This window comes from Rattus rattus, chromosome 8 (assembly GCF_011064425.1).
Source record: "Rattus rattus isolate New Zealand chromosome 8, Rrattus_CSIRO_v1, whole genome shotgun sequence".
In the NCBI taxonomy this organism is placed as follows: Eukaryota; Metazoa; Chordata; class Mammalia; order Rodentia; family Muridae; genus Rattus; species Rattus rattus.
This window is the reverse complement of record NC_046161.1, coordinates 53,373,829-53,396,994: the sequence shown is the minus strand read 5'-3', so window position 1 is coordinate 53,396,994 and position 23,166 is coordinate 53,373,829. Positions and strand designations below refer to the sequence as shown.

The 23,166-nt window shown below is 46.9% G+C and overlaps 2 protein-coding genes across 3 annotated transcripts in view; one reads left to right on the top strand and one right to left on the bottom strand.

Moving 5' to 3' along the window:
• The window catches only part of Hexa (hexosaminidase subunit alpha), a 26,095-nt gene extending 5,733 nt beyond the window's left edge, over nt 1-20,362 (bottom strand). The window contains exons 1-7 of the mRNA XM_032909515.1: nt 19,942-20,362; nt 4,840-4,932; nt 3,606-3,671; nt 2,574-2,620; nt 2,100-2,210; nt 1,365-1,466; nt 276-408 (exon numbers count right to left, since the gene is read on the bottom strand). Coding sequence (XP_032765406.1) covers nt 276-408; nt 1,365-1,466; nt 2,100-2,210; nt 2,574-2,620; nt 3,606-3,671; nt 4,840-4,932; nt 19,942-20,194 — 805 coding nt within the window. The 5' untranslated portion in view covers nt 20,195-20,362. The remainder of the gene's footprint in view (nt 1-275; nt 409-1,364; nt 1,467-2,099; nt 2,211-2,573; nt 2,621-3,605; nt 3,672-4,839; nt 4,933-19,941) is intronic.
• Tmem202 (transmembrane protein 202) overlaps nt 20,155-23,166 on the top strand; it is a 25,779-nt gene continuing 22,767 nt past the window's right edge. The window contains exon 1 of one of the 2 annotated variants that reach the window (XM_032909516.1): nt 20,155-20,250. The gene's annotated coding sequence lies outside the window, so the exon portion shown is untranslated. The remainder of the gene's footprint in view (nt 20,251-23,166) is intronic. The other variant, XM_032909517.1, reaches the window with a different exon arrangement.

Sequence of the window (23,166 nt, the reverse complement as noted above, 5' to 3'; positions counted from 1 at the left end):
ATTTTAATAGTGAAAGTGCTCTCTGCATAAATTAAATTTTTCCCAGGAGCAGCCTGGGGCAGGAAGACTCTGCGGCCAAGACACACCTTTAGAAATGACTTCCGTAGCAGGAGGCAAGGGTGAGGACTGTGCCGGTAGGCTCAGTTGAGCCACCTCCTTGCCACCTCTGGAATGAACTTCCTCTGGGCAGGAGTTGATGGAGGACAGTTGGACATATAAGAGCCAAGGCCCTGGAGCCCCCTGAGCAGACCCTCCAACTGTGGCACTATTCTTACCTGGCCCCCAGGACAAAGTGTGGCCAGGAGTGTCAAATTCGGCCAGCACTCGGATACCCCGAAGCCTTGCATATTCAATGACCTCCTTCACATCCTGTGCTGTGTAGATGTGGGTGACAGGGTTGAAGGACCCCTGAAAAGCAGAAGATACCCTTCAGATTCTCATTCTCTGTGGCTATTTGGAACAGAAGCTATTCAAACACCCTGAATTTTAGAACACTTGTCTACAGCCCATGTGTACTGGTGACTTCTTCAAGAGTCTAATATGATAAAACTATAATAATAAAGTTTCCCAAAAGCGATCACAGCTACTGCTCCCTTCTGTGGAGTGTGCATACCTGCATGCAGCAGCCCCATTGCGTGTTCCTATACAACGTTCTCTTATTTTCTGAGACAGGATTTGTAATGGTTTGAGTAAGAATGGCTCCCATGTGGGCTGGAGAGTTGACTCAGTGGTTAAGAGCACTGACTGCTTTTCCAGAGGTCCTGAGTTCAATTCCCAGCAACCACATGGTGGCTCACAGCCATCTGTAATGGGATCCAGCGCCCTCTTCTGGTGAGACTGAGTGACAAGACAGCGTGCTCATATCCAGTGGCTCACTCTCCCATAGATCAGCTGCCTGCATGATGACAATGGACTAAATCTTCCAACTGTAAGCAAGGCCCCAATTAAATGCTTTTATTCATAAGTGTTGCTGTCATCATGGTGTCTCTTCAGAGCAATAGAATATTGAGAGCAGGGCCACTCACTGAACCTGAACCTCAGCACTGAGCTCCACGGACCCACGTCCATTCTCCCCCTCCCCAAGTCCTCAGCAGACTGCCCCACCTTCCCAGGACATCTTCTGCTTTACCTGGGATTCTAAGGCTAATGACATAGATAAGGAATTATGCCCATTTAACAGAATGTGTGTGACTAACATCAAACACCAAAACCAGGAGACACCGAAGGCTACAGAACAGTCTGATGTGCAGACTTTAATCCGTGGGTCTCATGTCAACGCTGCTGCTCTTTCCCTCCGGTTGGTTAGGTTGAGAACTACTGCCCTTGAGAACCTGGAGACCACGCTTGTGTCAGGTGACTCATACCTTTCTGGTGAGCTCTGGGAAGGTGAAGCTCTCGTATGGGAAGGAAGAGTCGTCCACCAAGTGCCAGTGCAACACGTTGAATTTATTGTATGCCATGACATCCTGGAGGGGTCAGAGCACAGATAAGAACCCCAGACTGGGCAGACTGCTCTACACACAATAGCAAAACTTAACCTTCCTCAAGTTCCAGGGATGCACTTATATTTCTCTAAGTCAGATCTAGGGCAGATCTTCCTGTGAGCAAGCATGTTTCAGAGCCATCTTCCAGATGAATTCTGACCGCAGCACTGAGGAGAGTTGCAGTCACTGTAGAGCCCTCTTGCTTTCTAAAGTCCTCCTGTATCTCAGAGCAACACCTCCTGCTCCTCCCATCTAACTGTGAGGCCTGCTGGGAACGCAGCTGCCCCGTAGCTTAACTCACAGAGGCCAAGGCTGACATCTATGTCAGCTCCCCCCGGTTCCACCAAAGGGACAAAGAAAAGGAGCCACGTGCGGCAGGGGAACAAGAACAACAGACACAGGGGGTTAGCAGCTTCCCCAGCACGGCTTTAGAGCAGCTTTCCTACCATCTTGACCTAATTAAACTGCAGTCCCCAGCCTCAGAAACAGTGTGAGCGACACTGTATCCACGCCCACCTTATCCTGGAGTAGGCAGTCTTCTCCTTCTCCCATGGCTCACAGAGTTGCATACAAATGCTCTATTGTGCCCCACCACCCAGAACTAGGCCTGCTTACCAGTGTGTTCAGGATGCTAGATAACGGCAGGTAATGGCGAGATGTATCCAGCAGTATGCCCCGGTGAGGGAATCGAGGAAAGTCTGTAATCTTTGTCTTGTTGATAAAGAACTGTGTGGAACAAACACTGAATGTATCAGGATTCAAAGAGAACCTACCATGGGGACAGGAGAAAGACTCTCCCAAGATCCCCAAAATGCAATGTGTGAATGTTCTCCAAAGTAACTTCTTCTACTCTTCCCACCAACCTCTCCCCATCAAAGATCGAAAGCAACTGTCCCTCACCAACCAAACACAAGCATCCCATGTGCTACTCAATCTTCAAACTGGAATTTCCCAAAGTCAGCAGGCTTATTTTCTTCAAAGCAAGATGGCATCAAGATAATTGCTAAATGACCCAAGGGAGCCACATTACAGTATCTCCAAACAGACTCTACCCGATTTCTTCCCAGACTCCTCTGGGGCCAGACTTACCGTGCCCTCAGCTGACTTCCAAACAAGCTGACTGAAAGTCTCCAGACCTGTGGAGGAGAGGAGAGGCAGAGTGAAGACCCTGGGAGTGAAAGGTGTGTCCACTTGAAAAGGAGTACCCCAGTGTATTGAACACTTGGAAAGGGTACGCCAGTGTGCTGACCATAACGTCTCCCAGTGAACCATGAAAAGAGAATCACAACCCTGAGATCAAGGAATCTGGACCCACAGCTGACCCTCTTCTGTTTCTGAGGGGGCTCAGATGTCGAAGGCTGAGGTATTAGAGGCAGCAACTACCCTCAGGGTCTGCCTAATCACCAACACTGACTTGGAGTCTACTAAGGCCCAAGTACTAGCAGACTGAGTTCAGAGTGTTGCGTATTCTCAGTGGCTTGGGCCCTACTTTGAGAAACAGAAGTTCCACAAAATATCCTGAGTGCCCAGATTTCAAGATAAAAGACTCATCAGACCTCAATGGTTAGGCAGGACCTGTAAAGTACTTTACTGTGTGCTGTCTGGACCTCTTCCCACTTAAGAGTGAGATCTCAAATCTGTAGTACTGCACCTTTTGTGAAAGAGAGCAGAGGACAGAGTGGGGTTTGTGTATTTTTTCTTCAAAGTATACAGGCAGGTAGTAGATTAACAGAAACTGGGACTGTGCCTCAACCTTGGCCTCCTAAGAGCACATACTACAGCATGAGCCATATCCTGCCTGTGTGTTCTCTCTCTCTCTCTCTCTCTCTCTCTCTCTCTCTCTCTCTCTCTCCTCCCCCCCCTCCTCTGAGATGGCTGGTAGTCTAGCTGTATTACCCAGAATGAATTCCTAGCTCAAGTAATCTTCCTGCTTTAGCTTCCTGACTTGCTGGTACTATTAGCACACACAGCTGGCTTGCCTGGGTTAGCTTTCCTTCTTAAAGACTTCCCAACTGTGTCTGAGTGAGCAGGACAGCAGCAAGTTACACACAGCTGCAGGACGAGCAATGCCCAATTAGCCTCTTTATTTCCTAAGTGTCACAGCCTTCCCCACTGCGTTACCTCGCAGAGCGCCCCAGACAGTCTCAGAGGAGAGTAAACACTGGTCATCATTAATGGTTAGGGTGTCTGAAATGACAAAAATTAAGAGTGTGGACCAAGTATCCTGTATCAATCTCTGAATAAACAAGAAAGCAAACAAACAGGACTGAGGACAACACAGGGTAGGATGCCTGCATCACGGGGATTCTCAGCATCCCTGTAAAAGCCAGAGTCAGTGGCACACACAACTGATGTCCCGGGGGAATGGGGGGCAGGTGGAGACAAACAGATCCCAGGCGCTTAGCCAGTTAGTCTAGTGAAATGGCGAGCTGCGGGCTCAGGAAAGACACCATTAGGTGTCTCCACCATTAGGTGGAGAGTGACCAAGGAAGACACCTCAGACAACAGTCTGGCTTTCATGTGCACACACGGACAAACAGACACATTTCACACATACAAATGAGTAAATAGACCAGCAAACATTCAAACAGCAGGCGTGGCCAAGGATACATGTGGTTCACCCTAGGCAGGGTCCTCTGCAAAGCACCAACCACCCAGCTTGTTGGTTAAGTTTCCCCACAAGAATCGTGAGATTCTTCCTATTAGCTTTCAGCCAAGAAGTGTGACCTCAGCTGGCCTGCAGGCCCCATCCAGGAAGCGACACTGACAAGCCTTTGCAACTTACTACCTCAAATTGCCTTTCATCCAGGCTTCACCAATTTACCCAAGAATCTGAGGAAGAATCCAATACTCCAATATTTACATTGGAGACTTCAAAGTCCCAAATCTGTAGCACAGGACCAATGACTTAGCTTCACTATAGTATAAATGACCCCATATAATTTCCCTCCAGTATCCAATGTCCTTGAGAAAACCCAGCAGAGTGTCCACACACCTCTTTTTTTTTTCTTTTTCTAGACAAGGTTTCTCTGGGTAACCCTAACTGTCCTAGAATTCCCTTTGTAGACCAGGCTGGCCTCAAACTCACAGAGATCTGCCTGCCTCTGCCTTCCAAGTACAGGGATTAAAGGTGAGTGCAACGATGCCTGGTGATGTGTCGTCATTTCTTCATCAGTCCAGAAGGCAAGTGTTCCATGGGGCTTAGTTAAGAGTCTATGTGGCATTTTCTGTGAGTCTTGACACTTGGTGAGCCCCAGTCCCTAAGGTCACTCAGCAGCAGCCTAACCCAGGATAGCTGGAAGGACAGTCCCAGACAAGAGCTTGATTTGAAGACAGAAAACAGAATGGTACTTACAATTTTCTACGGACTCCAAATTAGGAAACTCATTACATTCGGCTGTGACGACAGAGACCATCAGAATGTTCTTCCCCAACGGCTGCTGTTTTTCTGTGAAGACAAAGTAGTCTCAATGGGCTGACCTCCCCCAGAGTCAACAGGCAATCCCACAGCTCTCTAGGAAGGTCCCTAGCTCTGGTCCCTCTCAAAGGGAGGGCATTTCTTCTTGGCCTTGGCCCCGCCTGGGCACGGTCAGCCTTTGCTCAGCCCATGCTCCTACCTCCCCTAGCAGCCAGCTCTGCCGCTGCTGCTGCCATTTGAACCAGCCGGCATCTTTCCCCATCAGTCTCCTCTGTGCAGCCCCAAGCACAGTTTCAAAGTCTCCACGGCAGCTGCTCACAGAGAAGGCTTCAGGACACCCTGATGTGCAGCTCTGCTGCTACTTGGCCACCACATAGGAAGCTACCAGGCAAACCAGCCATGTCACAGGATTCATTAACATTTTCTCCCCCTGCCGCGAAACATTTTTCCATGATCAATTTGTTTTGACACAGAATCTTGCTTTGTTGCCCTAGCTGGCTCAGAACTTGTTATGGGGACCAAGCTGGTCCCCAACTTATGGCAAGCCTCTTGCCTGTCTGCCCACTGAGGGCTGGGGTTAGAATTAGGAAGCTGCCACACCTAAGGTCACATCTGGACTGGATATGTGCACCCTTACCTTATTGTAGACCAGGACACTCTATACAGTACTGCTTTTCAAAGTTCCCCATAAAGGAATTCCCACTTTGTTAGAGCCCACAAGGTAAGGCACAGACAGAACAGTGGCCAGGAGGCCCCGGTGATGAGGAGACTAAGCCCTCAGAGACGGCTAGGCCATCAGCCCACGGCTAGGCCGTCAGCCTATTGCACTGTCCTTTCCCCGGCAGGTTCTCTAGGTTACATTTCTGCTCTCAAAGGGAAAAGCCCTCCTGCATGTGCCAACCAGTCCGCACTGCTGACTACAGACCCCAGGTCACGCAGGCAGAAAGCCAAAGCATTTCTCTCCCTACTTTCTAACTCTGTGGATTTCAGAGTGCTCTTTTTTTTTTTTTTTTTGGCTATTTTGTTTTGTGAGACAAGGTATTGCCCAGGTTAACTTCAAGTGTGCAGCAATCTTCCTGCCTCGGTCTCCTGAGTGCTAGGATTTCAGGCATGTACCACCACACTCAGCTTGCAAAGTGGTCTGCTTTTACTGCTGTAAGCTGAATGAAGCTCTCCGCTCTTTCCTGGAGCTGTATGCATGTCGCTGACTCTACAATACCCTTAACACCTTTCAAATTACAATGTCAGGGAGAGGGTGGCTTGGCAGAAAGAAGGCAGGGAGAGTCTTCAGAACCAGAACAATCCCAAATGTTACCCATCTCCAAGCAGAAGGGACCCAAGTGCCATAAGCCTTGTGAAGAAAGTCAAACCAGAGATGCTAGGCTTTGCCGTGTGTCTGTCTACACCTCAGCTCTCAAGATGCCAGTCACTCAGTATCTTTCTACCCCCAAAGTCAAACAGATCTCTCCCCTCACACTAAGCATCCTGTATCCCCAACCCACTAATCCCTACTTAAACCTCTCGGGGAAGAGAAGAAAGGTCCTAGGCCTCCTTGTCATCCTCTTGGTCCTCAGTCTGCCCAATGAGAAGTCACAAGTCACCCACATTTATTTACCACCATCACAGTCCTGACGGAAAAATGGAGTCAAGCTGCAAACTGCAGACTTGTCTGAGCCACCACTTGGAAAGCAGGGAAATGCCTATTTTTTTGTTAAATGTCGCATTTATTTTTCTAAGCACACACACTTGCTGCCCCTGATCTGGGTGAGGAGATGTGTCACAGAGTCTTTTGAAGACCTTGAGTAGGAAAGCCCTTCCCCTCAGATAAGGATCCCTCTCCAGCTATAGTGAGTGAACCCTGACACTCCCAGGACTGCCTGGCTTTGTGCTGATAAAAGTCAATGCCAAGGCTGGGGCTAAACAAGCTCCCAGAGGAAAGGTCTGGGGGAGGTGACAAAACAGGAGGGACACTGGGTCATCTGAAAGGATGTAAACACTGTGTCACCATTTGTTTTCCGCCTCTATGCTGCTACTGTGCCAGCTCTGAAGAAAGCAGGAAACAGGTAGGAGTTGGTACAGCCGCCTCTCCATTCACCGACACTCCTGGATTAAGAACCGAGGTGGGGGAGGCTGGGTATGGTAGAATCCACCCAGCCAGCAAACACCGGGTGTGCTCGCCAGGAGGTCAGCTGGGAGAACAGGAAGCTGTGAAGGCTCAGGTGCCCAGGCGCAGCCTAAGCAAGCTTAGGGCTGCGAAGGCTGGTTCTGCAATGGCCAAACCAAGCAGGTCTTGGGCTTCCACAACAATGCTCGGGTGACCACATTCCTTCTCCTAAGACCGCATGACTGCAGATGGACAAAGTTCTCCAGGGTCCTACGTCATGTCCTCTACCTCCAACCTTGCTTGGCATCCTGCTTTTATCAGTTTAAATGAAATGTTCTCTTCTTTGGGTTTATAAAAAAGTTTGTATCCTTTTCTGACTGAAGTTACTGAAAAAGTAAAACAGCCCAAAGGTATCTGAATATTAAAAACATCGTAAGCATCGCATCCCCGTCCTCGGTTCCCTCACTGCCAACCCTCACTCCTACCGACATGGAATTCTGACAAGGGACTTCTCATCACCCAAGTCCCACACAGGCAGTTTCTCTGGGTTCTATCACACAGTTCCCCCACTTCTTGTCTGTACATCCTCTCCTGCCTGTTTCCTTACTTGCTGGGCAGACACATAGGAGTAATGGCAACAACTGTCAATAGCCTGTCTATCATAGCCAAGGAGTAAAATCCTTCGTCTGCCAGCTGGGCCTCAGTCCTGTTCTTGTACCTCCCCAGGCCTTGGGGGAGAGATACAGAACAGCAGGACTGGGTTACTCTAAAAAATCTATCCAAGTTCTTGAGGCTCCTGTGAAAGTCTTCAAGGACTGGGTAGATGGCTCCGTGGTGAAATCCTTGCTATAGAAGCATGAGAAACTGAGCTCGTGCCTGAAAAGCCAGCAGACCTATGATCACAAGCATGGGAGGCAAAGACAGGAGAATCCTGGAGGCCTGCTGGCCAGCCAGTCTGCCTAATCAGCGAGCTCTACCTTCAATGAGACTGTCTGAAAAGAGATGGAAAGCAACTACCAAAGACATCTGACGTCAGGGTTGGGGATTTAGCTCAGTGGTAGAGCGCTTGCCTAGCAAGCTTAAGGTCCTGGGTTGGTCCCCAGCTCCGAAAAAAAAAGAACCAAAAAAAGAGACATGCATCCAAAAAAAAAAAAAAAAAAAAAAAGACATCTGACGTCAATCTCTGACCTCTACGCACATGCACAGACAAATACCACACATACGTCAGACAACAACAAAAACCCAAGGAGGTTGTCTCTGCATCCTCTATTGCCCCTTCTAGTCTCTGGAACGTCTACTTCAAGCTTGTGCTGCCTTCAAGTCTATACCTGATCGCACCTCCCTTACTACAGTAGCGGGAGATGGCCCGCCCACTTTCCTTTCCTTTCCCACCTCACAGCACACCTGCAGCACTGCGCTTGACTTTACCGTCTTCTCTCTCTCCTCCATGGAAGACACTTCCCTTCACCTGTACTCTGGACCTCCTCCTCTCCTCAGGTCCCTCTCATGCACCACTCTTACTCTGGCTTTCCTGCCTTAGAGAAAATGGAGAGAAGACACAGTCTGGGTGGTTGGGACTGAACTCCAAAGCCAGGCAGATTGGAATTTAAACACTGATGATAGCTCTTTTTAACTGTACGGCCCTGGGCAGGTCAGTCACTGAATTGTGGCTTCTCATCTGTAAAGTGAGGAACCCATCATCTATCTTACCAGGTAGATAAAAGGAAGATGAATCTGAACGTTCTGGTACATGGTAAGTTCCAGCATGCCTGCACCTGCTTAGTCTTCTCTCTGCAGCCACTTCCTCACCCTCCACAACACGCTTCTCACTTCCCTGCTCTCCACTATGACCTGGCTTCCCTAGACACACGCTTTTGAAAATGGCTTCACCAAAATTCTGTGCTTCTGTAACTAAGTTCATGGGATCTTTTCCAGTTCATTCATTTATTCATATCATACAGTCACTCAATATTTACTGAGGGCCTACTAAGTGCAAGGCTTATTTCCTAGGAATACAGCAGTGATCAAAATGAACAACAACAACAACAACAACAACAACAATCCCTGCTGTCAGGAAGATCCTGCTGTCCTAGAGACCACGCTCCTCTTTCTGGATGTCAGGCATCCCTGATAAAGCCTGAACGGAAACAAAGCTCCTCTATGTGGCCTCTGGTAGCAAAGGGCTCTAACCCCGGCACTTGGGAGGCAGAGGAAGATGGACCCCTCTGAACTCGAGGACAGCTTGATCTACATAGTGGATTCCATGCTAGTCAGGGCTATGTAATGAGACCCTGTCTCAAAATGAAAACAAACTTCCACTGACTTACGGAGACTCTGCTCTCTTGGTCTTCTACCTCCTTGAACATGGCCATCTTTTCAGATGCCAGCCTTTCTCTTCCTCCTCTGTGGAGAGCTTTTGGGGCTGCTTCTGGGAATTTGGCAGGAATTTGACATTGGGCTGGGATAAGGAAGTAGGCTCGAGAAGATACATCTGAGGAATGTGTTCTTTGTATCTTGATGGGTCTTATTAAGATTCTGAGTACAGTAATCAAGGGACCTTTGTTTGTGCCCTACACTGACCAGTGTTTTGTATGTACCTAGAATGACAGACATTTTCTTTTTAGGCCTCCCTCCTCCTTGGTCACCCCTCATTCTGTTTTTCTGGCCAGTCCCTCTGTGGAGCGCTACAACTGTACACATCTGGCCAGGTGAGTCAAGAGCTACTGCATCTTCAGCGGCCACGTCTCTGCTAACAGTGCATATCCACCCGCCCAAAAGTATCCTCCTGAACACTTTCCACCTAGGAGATTACAGACCCACTCACTCAGAACAGTGTTACCTGTTAAACATTGTCCGAAGCTCTAAAGGCTCAGCAGTTAAACAAAAAATCCCATTAAGTCTTAGAACAGTCATCGACTCTGAGCCTGTGCCACACCCTGACTGGGCCAAAGCCTCAGTTCAGCCTGGTGTACTTTCTCTCCCACATAAAACACCACCCAGGTGGTCCCTCCCCACTGCCACGCATTCCTCACTTCAATTCGCTACCTTCTGGGACTCTATCGGCATGAACATCCGACCATGACGATCTCCAAGTAAACCTCCTAATGGGTCTGGGGATGCAACTGGGAGAAAAACCCCTTGCCCAGCATCACGAAGCTCATGAAGCTCAAAGATTTGACACCCAGCACCAAAAGCAAGAAAAGATCCTCTGGTCTAATAGTGCCCCGTGGTTTTCAGGTGAAGCCCAGAGGCCACTGGACGATGACCTTAAGGCTCATCTTCTTTCTTGATCTATTCAGGAATTCTCATCATAGCAAAGTGAGCTCTTCCCAGAACCCTGGAACAATCCTTTCTTATCCATACTTTTCTCATTACAAATTGCTTCCTGCAATTAAAACAAACTTGGCAACACTTGTTGGGCTAAGAAACAGTTCTGGTTTTCCTTTTACAAGAGTCTTTTGGCTGTTCCCCCACCCTTTCCTGAGAGCTTCCTATGTGACCATGGAGTACACACACATTTTTCATAACACTTATCTTAACATAAGCTGTCTATCTCCTCACCTAGGCTGTGAGTTCCTCAACAGCAGGGACCAATCTGTGTCTTTGTGTTCCCAGTGCCTGATACACGGTAGTCAGTCAATAAGTGTTTGCTGAAAAAATGAATGATGCTAGAATTAAAATATGCACATTTAATGCTATGGATGCATAATGACTGCTACACCATAGTCAGCCATAAATGGTAAACAGTTAACCTACAGAGTCTTTACACACCCAAATCTGGGAAAGGCTGCTAGAACAGACCCAGGCTTATACAAAGCGCCTTTTTTCAGACACTCTCTGAAGAACTCTGGGGCTGTAAATCAAAAGCTTTTAGGCCCCTCCACATCTCTAGAAGGGAAATTTTGTAGGGCACCTGAGAACTACAAACCTTCACCTTAGTGCAAAACCTCCTCTCCCTCCACCCAGCTCACTCTTTCCCAAATCAAAGGACCCCATCTGTCGTGCACTGGATACAAAACCTTGGCAATGCAGAAAAAAATGATTGGGGTTGTTATAAAGTGGCATTTGGTTTGGCCCCTAGAGGACACCTTCCCACTCTGCCTACCCTGCCTGCCCCATAGGCTCTGGCATTCTAAAGTGACAAGGTTTGTCCTATGGGCACTCTGTCCTCCTCCCTCGTCCACCTCTCCACTCATCACATGTGGGCCTCACCACTAAGACACATCAAGCACTCACTGTGCATCTCCACAGTTCTAAGTGCTGGGGCGGTTAAAAGAAAAACCTGCCCTGGTCCCTGCCCTCGAGGAGTTCACAGTGTAGTGGGAAGACACATGGTTATTACACCCTGTGATGAGCTAAGGCACACAGACAGCACAACTGCCTCCAGAGAGGTAAGATGGCTTAGCACCAGAAAGCCCCTGTGTATGATCTGGAAGCACGACTGTGTTCTCAGAGGTCTCCAGCAGCATGGGACATACATATTTAGGTGTGAATAGGGTAGGCAGGGTCACTCCATACAACTTTAGATTTTTATGTACATGAGCATGAGATTTGTAGATCTTTAAATATCAAGGGGAATCCACCATTATTTGTAAGTAGTGAACAAACTGAATTAATTGAACATTCCTTAACGTATCTAACTCCTATTTATGACATTGAAGTTTCTGAATTTCAAAATCTTTTCTCCCAGCAAAGACAAGGGTTCCTGTGTGTTAATAGCTGACTGTCCTGAAACTTGCTTTGTAGATCAGGCTGGTCTCAAACTCACAGAGGTCCACCAGTCTCTGCCTCCTCTGTGCTGGGATTAAGGGTGCACCACCACGCCCTACTATTTTAAAACTTTTAGTTTGGGTGTAGGGGGTTCACAACATGTATGTTGTATGTGGGGGTCAAAGGACAACATGCAGTTAGTCCTCCTCTTCTGCTGTGGTGTCCGGAAGATCAAAACTGGGTTGTCCAGCTTGGTGCAAGCACTTTTACCCACTAAGCCTGTATGCTTTGAAGGCCCCTAATGTTTCTAATTTTTTTATATTATAGCAGGTGTTTATGAGAATTTTAAGTTTTTGTTTTTGTTTTTTTAGACACGGTTCTATGTGTCTTGGAACGTGCTCTATAGACCAGGCTGGTCTTAAACTCACAGACAGATCTACCTGACTCTGCCTCCTACGTGCTGGGATTAAAGGTGTGGGCCGCCACCACCCAGCTGCAGAACACTTTTTTTTATTTAAGAGACAGGAATATTAGGCAAAGATATGAAACTTTTTGGTTATGATACTTTCAAATGTTTTATTATTTGCAATTGAAACCCACAGATGTGAGCCAATTCTCCATATTCTTTCACCATTAGCCCTTCGCAAGTCTCTCTCTACTAATCGGTTAGGAAAACAAAAGAAGAGCTGGAGAGATGGCTCAGTAGTTAAGAGAGAGCCTGCTGCTCTTCCAGGGGATGAGTTCAGTTCCCAGCACTCATATGGTATGAGTCACAACTACCCATAACTCCAGATCCAGGGGGTGTGATACCCTTGTCTGGACTTGTGAGCACTGTCACACACAGCCACAGAGACGTTCAAACATTCAAACAAAAGCATGTTCTCATTAACAACTTTAAGCATTGTTCACAATCACTAGTGTACCACCATGCCTGGCTAATTATTTTTCTTTTATTGCTTTTTGAAACTCTTTTTTAGATTTTTAATCTTGTCTGCTTTATTTATGTAAGTCCAGAACTTTGCCGGGTTTAGGCAAGTGCTCTCTCTACCACTGATGGAATCCCAAGGAATTAACCTTATCTTTTTAAGATGCAAATACTTGGCCTATTTTATCCACTTTTCTTTTTTTTTTTTTTTTTTTAAAGATTTATTTATTTATTATATATATAAGTACACTGTAGCTGTCAGACACACCAGAAGATATCAGATCTCATTACAGATGGTTGTGAGCCACCATGTGGTTGCTGGGATTTGAACTCAGGACCTCTGGAAGAGCAGTCAGTGCTCTTAACCACTGAGCCATCTCTCCAGCCCCCACTTTTTCTTTTTATGTTGTTTTTTGGAGATTGGTGTTTTGAAACAAGGTTATCTCGTGGTAATCCAGGCTTGTTCAGACTTGGGTAATCTTCCTGCCTCAGCCTCTGAAATGTGGGACAAGGGCTGGAGAGATGGCTCAGCAGTCAGAGAACTGACTGCTCTTCCAGAGGTCCTGAGTTCAATTCCCAGCAACCACCTACTGAAATGTGAGACTACAGATGGAAGCCACATGCCCCTCCTGATCTTTAATTTTGCAATTTCTTTTAGTTTTCATATAGCAAATAGTTTTTTCTTTATGTTTTCACCTATTGCTTAGAAAGGCTTAGGATTGCAAATTACCAATAATGCTTTTATCTTAGAGATTGTGATCTTTAGACATTTAATCTATCTGGAATTTATGTGTGGCAAGAGATAGTTTACTTTTTCCAAATGGACAACTAATCATCCTTATATATATTTCCTGATAGATCATCTCTTCACTCTGGACTGGAAACAGTCTTTAGCAATATGCTAACCACGTAACATACCCTTGAACACACGTTAAGTTCCCACATTAAGTCTTGCTGGTCTATCTCCCTGGCAATTTTATGGTCAAAAAAAACTATATGAGCCCCCTGGCTCACTTTATGCTACACTCCCATCCAGTAAGGTCATCCCCTTCTCTCCACGACCCCTGCATCACACACCAGCCACCTTTGCACACCCTTTATGGCTACTTAACCCCCACACCACCAGCTCTCTCCATTCCCTCCTTAACTGTAGCCCCGTTCTTTCCAGAACAATGCCCCCCACCCCCACACCTAGCTCTGAGAAGTGTCATCTCATCCTAGAGCTGAGACGTGGTGCTGCTTCTGACCATCTCCCTGGCCGACCCTATTTCCATGCCTGTCTTCCGTGACTCAGGTTATCTAGCCGTGGAGTCTGGAGTCTCTCCAACCACGGCACTCTGTAAGCTCCTAGGCACTTTGGTATGTACACCATGTGCCCTGGAGTCTTGTGGCTGTCATAAGACCTGGACAATCAGAGGAAGAACTAGCCCACATTCTGGCTTAGTAGTTTCCTAGTAATGTCAGTAACCTACTCCTCCTCCTCAAACAGCCTCCAGCCATTGGCAGCCAGGGGAGTTCAGGGACCTAATGAACCTTCTGGTCTCTGGAATCTCCCAAGCTTTATTACCGCTCAACTGGCTATGATGCCCTGTACTAGACACACCCACAGTTAGACTTACAATCAGTCAGATCAGTCCACCCTAGGTCTCTTGGTCAATTCTTTCTCTTTTCACTCCTTAGCACTTCCCCTTTTCTTCCTCTATTTTTGTGAATTGGCAGTGAGTTAGAACAAATACTCACACTGCTAAATGGCAAATATGGGAGTCATCTTCAGCACTCCACCCTCATCCTAACTCTAGACTTCCAAGCACATCATCTCTGAAACCCCTGGGCAGTCCAGAGAGGCTAAGTCCCTGCAGCCACCAACTAGTCCAGCTACTGTCATCACTAACCACCACAAAAACTGCTGTCCCTGCCTCTAAGTATTACCACTGATGCCCCCGAGGCCACCAACTTAGCTGATGCTACCTGTGTAATGATACTTGCTAGCCTTCTTCTAATGCTCCTACTTATGACTGCTCACTAGGTGGCTTGGCGACTCTATTCAGAACTTGTCCCGCCTGAGATCTGTTCAAACCAACCACATAGACCTTGAGTGTCTTGAATGAGGCTTAAAAGGCTTCTTTACAAGACGTTCTCTGGGGTGGAATAGCTCAGCATCACCGACATCTTCTAAGAAAAGCTTTTCCAAATACACCTTCCCCACATCCTTACACTTGGGTCAGTCCTCCTCTTCTGTAGTCATCAAATATCACAGAAAAAATAGACTATTGTATGTTTATATCTTCACTTTCAGGGACTGTATTTTTTTTTTACACACAGCCGTCTTCAAATGCACTACACAGCTGAGGAAGATCTCCTTTGAGGTCCTCCTGCCTCCACTTACTGAGTATTTGGATCATGTGTGGCGCCACGCCCACTGCGTGCACACTAACCCAGGGCTTTGTGCATGCTCCGCGAGTGCTCTACCATCTCAGCTACATCCCCAGACCGTAATTGTTAATTATTTAGGGATGAGAGCAGTTTGATTAATATAGTCTTTGAACTTAGCACTAATAACTAATTATAGTTGATTAATAAGCACTGATCGTAGTAAAGATGGAAGGCAGGAAGGAAGGAGGGAAGCTAGAAATACTTTTAGGAAGTGATAAATGCAGACAGGAAAGAAAGCACTCATTAACTGAATGGTAATGAGAAGTCAGATGTTAGATGATTCTATTTGAAGTCACTAACACTAAGATATGATCAGAGCTTAATTTTCCCAGAGGTTAATAGTCTTCCAAATGACTAATTGTCCTGACAAAGATCTTCGTGAGCACTGTAGGGATGCCAAGAAGAGAGAAAATCTTGATGGACAGATCTAGATGGAATCGAGCCAGGAGCTGTGTAACTATGACAGCCGTTCTGCCTTCAAGTCTCATGCAAACAGGAATGACACTGGCCCACGGAGCAGGCTGACAAGACATGCCAAACCGTAAGTGCCTGCCACTCAGTACACACATTTCCTTGCCCTTTCGGAAGTCCATTTTGCCGCAGCACACCCTATTATGTGGCACTTACCCAGAGGAGTTCTGGGAGCGGGTGCCTTAGAGTATAACAATCAACTTCAAGGGCTTCTTCCACCCGTGGGTGTTGGCACACATGGCAAACAGCCTGACAACCCCAACACGCAAAGAAAGGGAGACTGAAACTCCTAATCTGCCCAATCCAGGCCTGCAGTCTCAGTACACGTGTCCTCTTGGCTACTGTACTGTGACATCAAAGGTGAACAGTAGAGAGAGGTGAGGGTAGCACCCTGTACCTGATAAGCAGGCTCCCCCATTTCTGCCCCAAAAGTTTTACAAAAGTACCAGGCTGCTGGCTGACTGCTCAGCTGATGGGCACCCCCACTTCCTGCTCTGGAGCAGACAAGTCCATAAAAGGAACTCTGGCCACACTCACGCCTGACCAACGGGCACACCACTGTTAGCTGGGGAAACTTAAAGTCACAACTTAAGACAGAGGCAAAAAAACAGAAAGAGAATACCTCCTGAGCATGGTGGTATTTGCTACAGCAAAGAACACAGAAGAAAACTCAATCTGTTTCTCTTAAGACTGTGAACTTTTATGACCTTGAAGCAGGTCACATAAAATATTGTACATGTTCACACACCCCTTCCATGTCTATATACCTAACCCAGTCTCCTGAGCTTCTCAGATTGTTAATAGCTCTACAATAGTGGAGAAAAAGCTCATTAATCAGATTGGTTAGACATACATGTATGTATGTATGTATGTATGTATGTATATGTGTATGTATGTATGTATTGACAAAGTCTCCCTAAGTAGCCTGGCTGGGACCTCACTATATAAACTAGGCTGGCCTAGAACACAGAGATATCCTCTTGCCTAAGGTACGTGCCACAATGCCTGCTTTTGGTTCAAACATTTTCTTGAGGGGTGAAGGAAATCAAAACCTATGACTTTAACAATCAAAAAAGCTACAACATACCCAAGCATGAGATCTTAGACTTACGCTTATAACAACTGCTGTTGTAAAGGTAACAAAACAGAACCAATGGTCAAGTTCACCAAGGCCCTACTTTACTCGTCTGAAATGAAGTTGAGAATAAGGAAATGGGAGGACGGCATGCCAGAGTTTGTGTTTGTGTTTGTGTTTGTGTGTGTGTGTGTGTGTGTGTGTGTGTGTATGTATGTATATATATATATATATATATATATATATATATATATTATTCTCTCATTATTTTGTTGGTGGTGATCAGACGCAGAAATTTGTGCACGCTAAGTGATCTACCACTAATTGGGGGCTTCAACTACATTTTATTTGAAAACATCACTGAGTCTTCCCCACTATTATACCTTCCTTCAAAGAGTGCAAAGATGTTTGCAGCTACTTTGTTTTATTACCCCCAGAAAGGTTCCAAGTGTCGGTCGGGTGATAGAAAACAAAACAAACAGGGGTGGAGGGGGAATGAGGAAGAAGCATGGAGTCTGGAATTCAGGCTCCTATGAGGCCCTAGGATAAGTGATGAATACATGGTGTTTCAGAGTTCAGATCCCTCAGTGCACACAGACTTCAAACACAATATCCAAAAGGCAGGGAGAGCAAGTGCAGCCCAAAGAAACAAGACTCAAAGATTTCACATATCATACATAAACTTCATACACCACCACAGGAGCTGCGCTTCTCAGGCTTGGAATTAGCCAGACTTATTCCGAAGGCATTATGATCTAAGTAATAAGAAAAAACCCAGGGCTGGAGAGATGGCTCAGTGGTTAAGAGCACTGACTGCTCTTCCACAGGTCCTGGTCCTGAGTTCAATTCCCAGGAACCACATGGTGGCTCACAACCATCTGCAATGGGATCTGATGCCCTCTTCTGGTGTGTCTGAAGACAGTGACAGTGTACTCATATACACAAAATAAATATTAAAAGAAAGGAAGGAAGGAAGGAAGGAAGGAAGGAAGGAAGGAAGGAAGGAAGGAAGGAAGACCACCCAGCCCGTTGAAGACTATGGACAAAAATCACCCAAGGCCTTGAAAGTTCAAAATGAAATATATAATAGATAAATATATATTTTTGGCTCTCATCTAAATACAGTTGTTCCTAATACCTACCTCCTCTCTAAAGATATTTTATCATTATTTCTCATTATGTATCATTTCAACATACTCTATGTCATCAAGAAACTTTCTTCCTCTTTGAAAGCAATAAACGTAAAGGCAACCCAGTCTTCTTCAAGAATAACCACAAGGCCACTTAAGAGCGCACAGGTTTTTTTCACTTGTTTTGAGATAGGGTCTCTGACAGCCCAAGGTGGCATCAAATTCATTAAGTAGCCAAAGATGACTGTACTGGCTGGTTTTGTGTGTCAACTTGACACAAGCTCAAGTTATCACAGAGAAAGGAGCCTCAGTTGAGGAAATGCCTCCATGAGACCCAGCTGTAAGACATTTTCTCAACTAGTGATCAAGGGGGAGGACCCAGCCCATTGTGGGTGGTGCCATCCCTGGGCTGGTAGTTTTGGGTTCTATGAGAAAGCAAGCTGAGCAAGCCAGGGGGAAGCAAGCCAGTAAGTAACATCCCTCCGTGTCCTCTGCATCAGCTCCTGCTTTCTGCCCTGTGTAAGTTCCTGTCCTGACTTCCTTTCATGTTGAACAGTAACGTGGAAGTAAGCTGAATAAACCCTTTCCTCCCCAACTTGCTTCTTGGTCATGATGTTTGTGCAGGAATAGAAACCCTGACTAAGACAGAGGACCTTGAACTCTTGATTTTCCTGGCTCTACCTCCCAAATGCGTATGCCATCATGACAGGTTTTATGAGATGCAGCAGGGTATTCAAAACCCGGCTAACTGCACTTTACCAACAGCCCGTAGAAAGGAGAGTTCTGCTCGTTACTCCTTCCCAGCCCAGCTGCCTGACCTGTGTCTCTCCTAAGTTCCCAAGATGCATTTCGCATTTCCAATTCTGTGACAAAAGGAGTCTGGGCTGAGACTACAAGGTCCCTGTTCCTCCAGCTTCCTCGAAATCAGCAAATCAGAAACCTGCACATCAACTTCTCTTTTGATGATCTTAGGAAAAATTAAGGAGGATGGAGATGCCATGTGGAATAAATCTTCTCTTTTAACAAATGATTTGCAATTACCTAAGAAAGGTGCTTTTGAGACAGTTTTAACTCGGGAGCAAAGACAACCTCACCGCCCTCCCAACCGCGCCACCCACCTCCAATTGTGGACGGCAAGGTCTCACATGCCAGAAAAAAAGAAGGGAAATGGCAAAGTATTCTATTTGATCCTTGACTGCTGTGCACTGTGACAAGCTGCCTCAAGCTCAGGCTCCTAGGCTCTCTCATGAGGGACTCATTCCTCTGACGTCGAGCCAAAGCGGAGCTTTTGGTAACAAACACGAGAACAGGAAAGAACCAACCTTGTATCACAGCTCTTTCACACAACAGAGCTAACCATGTTGCTTACAGGCACCCTTAGGGAAGAAAAGTCCAAAGGAGGCAACTTAGGAAGACTCAGACTATAATGACCTGACTTACAAACAGCCACTTGTTTACTGCCCAAGGATAAACTAATCAAATACCGATCCCGGCTGCAGAAGAACCAGATGTTGCTTTCAACTCTAGGATAAACGGACTTGGGAAGGAGCAAACTTGTTCTGCTTAGCATCGACGGTACCGAGGTCCGATACGGACAGGCACTCCAACACTGTTCACATCCATCCTTGTGGCTCCCCACACCCACAGGGTCATCACAGCCACCTGGGCGTCTGCTCCAGTCGCCTCTGCCTAGGTCTCCGGAAGCTCTTTGCCTTGGGTTCTGATTTCTCTCACATTTAAACATTTACTAACCAAGTTATGTGCCAGACACATGCTGGGTTCCGCTCTGCAACCCTGGTCACTGACTCACGGGAATCCTGACCACTTGAACATGTTCTAAAGGATCATCTTAAATGTCTATTGGCAACGTTATCGCCAATATTCTGACAGCCTGATTGAACTTTGGTCCTACAGTAGGCATTTCTAAAAAGTGAAAGCCTAAATAGAGCTCTCGAAAGGAGGATTCCGGATAAACTGTGACCCCAAGGAGTCAGATTAATGAAGGGGTGAACGGAGAAGGGGCTAGGCCCGGGAGGCCAGCTAGCTGGATAAAGAGCAAGGGGAGAAAGGTGTGGGGGGTGACTGACTGGGCTGTGCAGAGGCCAATGGGAGGGTGTCTGGGAGCCCGGCCGGGGCTGACCCACGCACGGAAGGCAGCCTCTTCGGAGGGAAGAAGCGGGCAGTGACTCACTTGAGAAGCTGGGTCGGGGCCAAGAGCCGGAACCGAAGAGCAGGCTACGGTAGCGTCGAAAGGCCTCGTCGAGGACAACGCAGCCCGCCTGCGCGGCCGAACCGGCATGGTACCGGAACTGGAAGTTGTTGGGGTACAGGGTGTAGCGCCGGTGGGAGGTTTGGATGTACTGGGGCCAGGGCCACAGCGCCGTGGCCAAGCAAGCCAACGCCGCCGCCAGCAGCAGCGAAACCCAGAGCCTGCAGCCGGCCATGGCCCACCGGCCAGCTCCCCTTCCAGCAGGCTGAGCCCACGTGAGGCCCCGGTCAGGTGAGCGGCGCCCGCGTGACAATCGGAGGGTCACGTGAGCGAGCGGGAAGCAGGCAGGGCGGGCTCGATCTTTGCGAACGTTTGGCGACCGATTCCAAAGCTCCAGACCCGGTGGGCGGGAAGGATCGATCCCCGCCCTTGCCAAGCCTCTGTAACCTAGAGGCAGACTCCGCCCCTGGGCATGAAGTATTAGCAGGGACAAGGAAATACCGGAAGAAGAACAAGAATCCAATTAGTAGCGTCAACTGTGTGGCAGAAAGGGCACTTGAGCAGTATAAGTAATCATCAGCTCTAGGGCATTCAACCTGGGGCAATTGAAAGATGTCCCAGAGTCATGTTTTTTTAAAAAATAGTTTGTGGGGGCTGGAGAGATGGCTCAGTGGTGAAGAGCACTGGCTGTTCTTCCAGAGGTCCTGAGTTCAATTCCCAGCAACCACATGGTGGCTCACAACTATAGTGGGATCCAGTGCCCTTTTCTGGTGTGCCTTAAGATAGCCAGGGCGCACTCATCATATTTGTAAAATAAATAAAATCTTTAAAAAAAATCGTTTGTGGTGACTCCTGGTTTTGATACCAGAATTTGTGAGGGAAAGGCAGGAAGATTGATGGATGTCTATAGCCAAGTCTGGACTATCTAGTGAGTGCCAGAACCCGGTGTGTTGGCATAAGCCTATAATCCAGTGCTCAGCAGGTCAAGGCAGAAAGATTGTTGCAAGTGCAGAGGCCATATTTTTACTTCTGTAACTGAGAACTTAAGAAAATTTCTCTTAGCTAGAGGTGTAGCTCAGTGGTAGATAACTCATAGCATGCATGAGAATCCAGGTTTAACCCTCAGCCCTGAAGTGAGCAAGAAGAACAGTGGAAGAAAAGAAGGAGAACTTTCTCCTAGGTCTTTAATTGTGCTAAACCTAGTATCCCATAAAGTGATAATTTCTACAACCATAGTCCTAAGGCTTGCAGTCATCTTAAAAACAAAACAAAACAAAACAGGGCTGGAGAGACGGCTCAGTGGTTAAGAGCACTGACTGCTCTTCCACAGGTCCTGAGTTCAATTCCCAGCAACCACATGGTGGCTCACAACCATATGTCATGGGATCTAGTACCCTCTTCTGGTGTGTCTGACACATCATTGTACTCCTATACAAAGAATAAATAAAATCTTTAAACAAACAAACCAAGCTTTAAGAGTCTTATGAAGCCCACGTTCATGTATGGTATGAAGACAAACTCTCTACTCTCTGTGATATATCATAAGCACACCCCAGCCTCGCCGTGTTTGGGGGAGCATGTTACATGTGTGTGGGTACATGTGTATATGTGAACGTATGGGCATACGTGTTGCTTGTGTGTGAACCAGTTGGCAGTGTTTGGTGTCATTCCCCAAGGATCTCCCTGGTCTGGGGCTCCATAGTTAGGCCACTTTGGTCTAGTCAGTGAGTAGAAAGGATTCCCCGTCCCTGCCTTCCAGCACTGGGCTATCAAGCATATACTGTCTTGACTGTGTTTTTTCCCCCATATGTTCTGGAGATTGAACTCAGGTCCTCATACTTCTTTTTTTTTTTTTTTTTTTTTTTTTTTTTTTTGGGGCTGGGGACCGGAACCCAGGCCTTATGCTTCCTAGGTAAGCGCTCTACCACTGAGCTAAATCCCCAACCCCAGGTCCTCATACTTCTGAGGCACGCTCATTACTGACTGAGCCTTACATCAGGTAGTCAGAAGGTTTCTGAACTGTAATAGGTTTTTAAAAATGGTAATGCAAACAAATGTCCAGAATCTAGCATAGAGATAGAAAATTTTGAAGACTTATTTATTTTTTTTATAGGTGGTTGTGAACCACCATGTGGTTGCTGGGATTTGAACTCAGGACCTCTGGAAAAACAGTCAGTTCTCTTAACCATTGAGCCATCTCTCTAGCCCCGAGATAGAAAATTTTGAATGAATCAACATTCATAGCCTACTATGGCTGCTGAGAACCGGACTCCAGTCTTCTACAGGAGCAGTACACACTCTCAACCACTCCGTCATCATCCTGGCCCCGACAGCTTTTACTCGAAGGAAGACAAACAAATGGACAGGAAACTGGCTGAGTGTGATGGTGTACATCTTTAATCCTAGTATTGGGAGGCAGAAGCAGAAGGATCTTAGTTTGATGAGAGCAAGGACAACATAGAGAGATCCTACCCCCTCCCCAAAACTAGACAAAAGGGACAGACGTGCTGGCTATTTTTCTATCAACTTGACACAAGGCAGAGCCTTAGGAGAAGAGGGAGCCTCGATGGGGAAAATATCTCCGGAAGGTCAGGCTCCAGGCAAACCTCTGGGCGTCCTTTCATTAGTGATTCATGGGGAGGGCTCAGCCCATTGTGGGTGGGACCACTCCTGAGCTTGGTGGTCTTGGAAGCTTTAAGAAATCAGGCTGATAGAGCCAAGAGAAGCAAGCCAGCAAGCAGTGCTCCTCCGTGGCCTCTGCATCAGCTCCCACTCCCAGGTACCTGTTCTGGATTCCTTCAGTGATGGACAGTGAAGTAGACATGTAAGCCAAATAAACTCTTTCCGCCCCAACTGGCTTCGGTCATGGTGTTTGTTTCACCGTTGCCATAGTAATCCAAACTAAGACAGCATGAAGTGGAATAGTACAAGCACTCTAATAATAACGAAATCTGAAATGGCAATCTTAGCTGGAATGAGAAGAAATTTCCTTTAGACCCACGAGTAGGTAGCAGAGCCCAGTGCAACGTAAAATGTTACCTGGCTACAGTAGAGAGCCTACAAATAAGGATTGCCTTGGCCACTCCCATAAACCCCGTACATCTCCTCCATTCATCTCTATGCCTGTCACAAGCTCCTTTGTCCTGTCTAGCTAACTAACACATTTAGGGGACAGTTCAAAGTTCACATCCCTTGTAAAAGATTTTC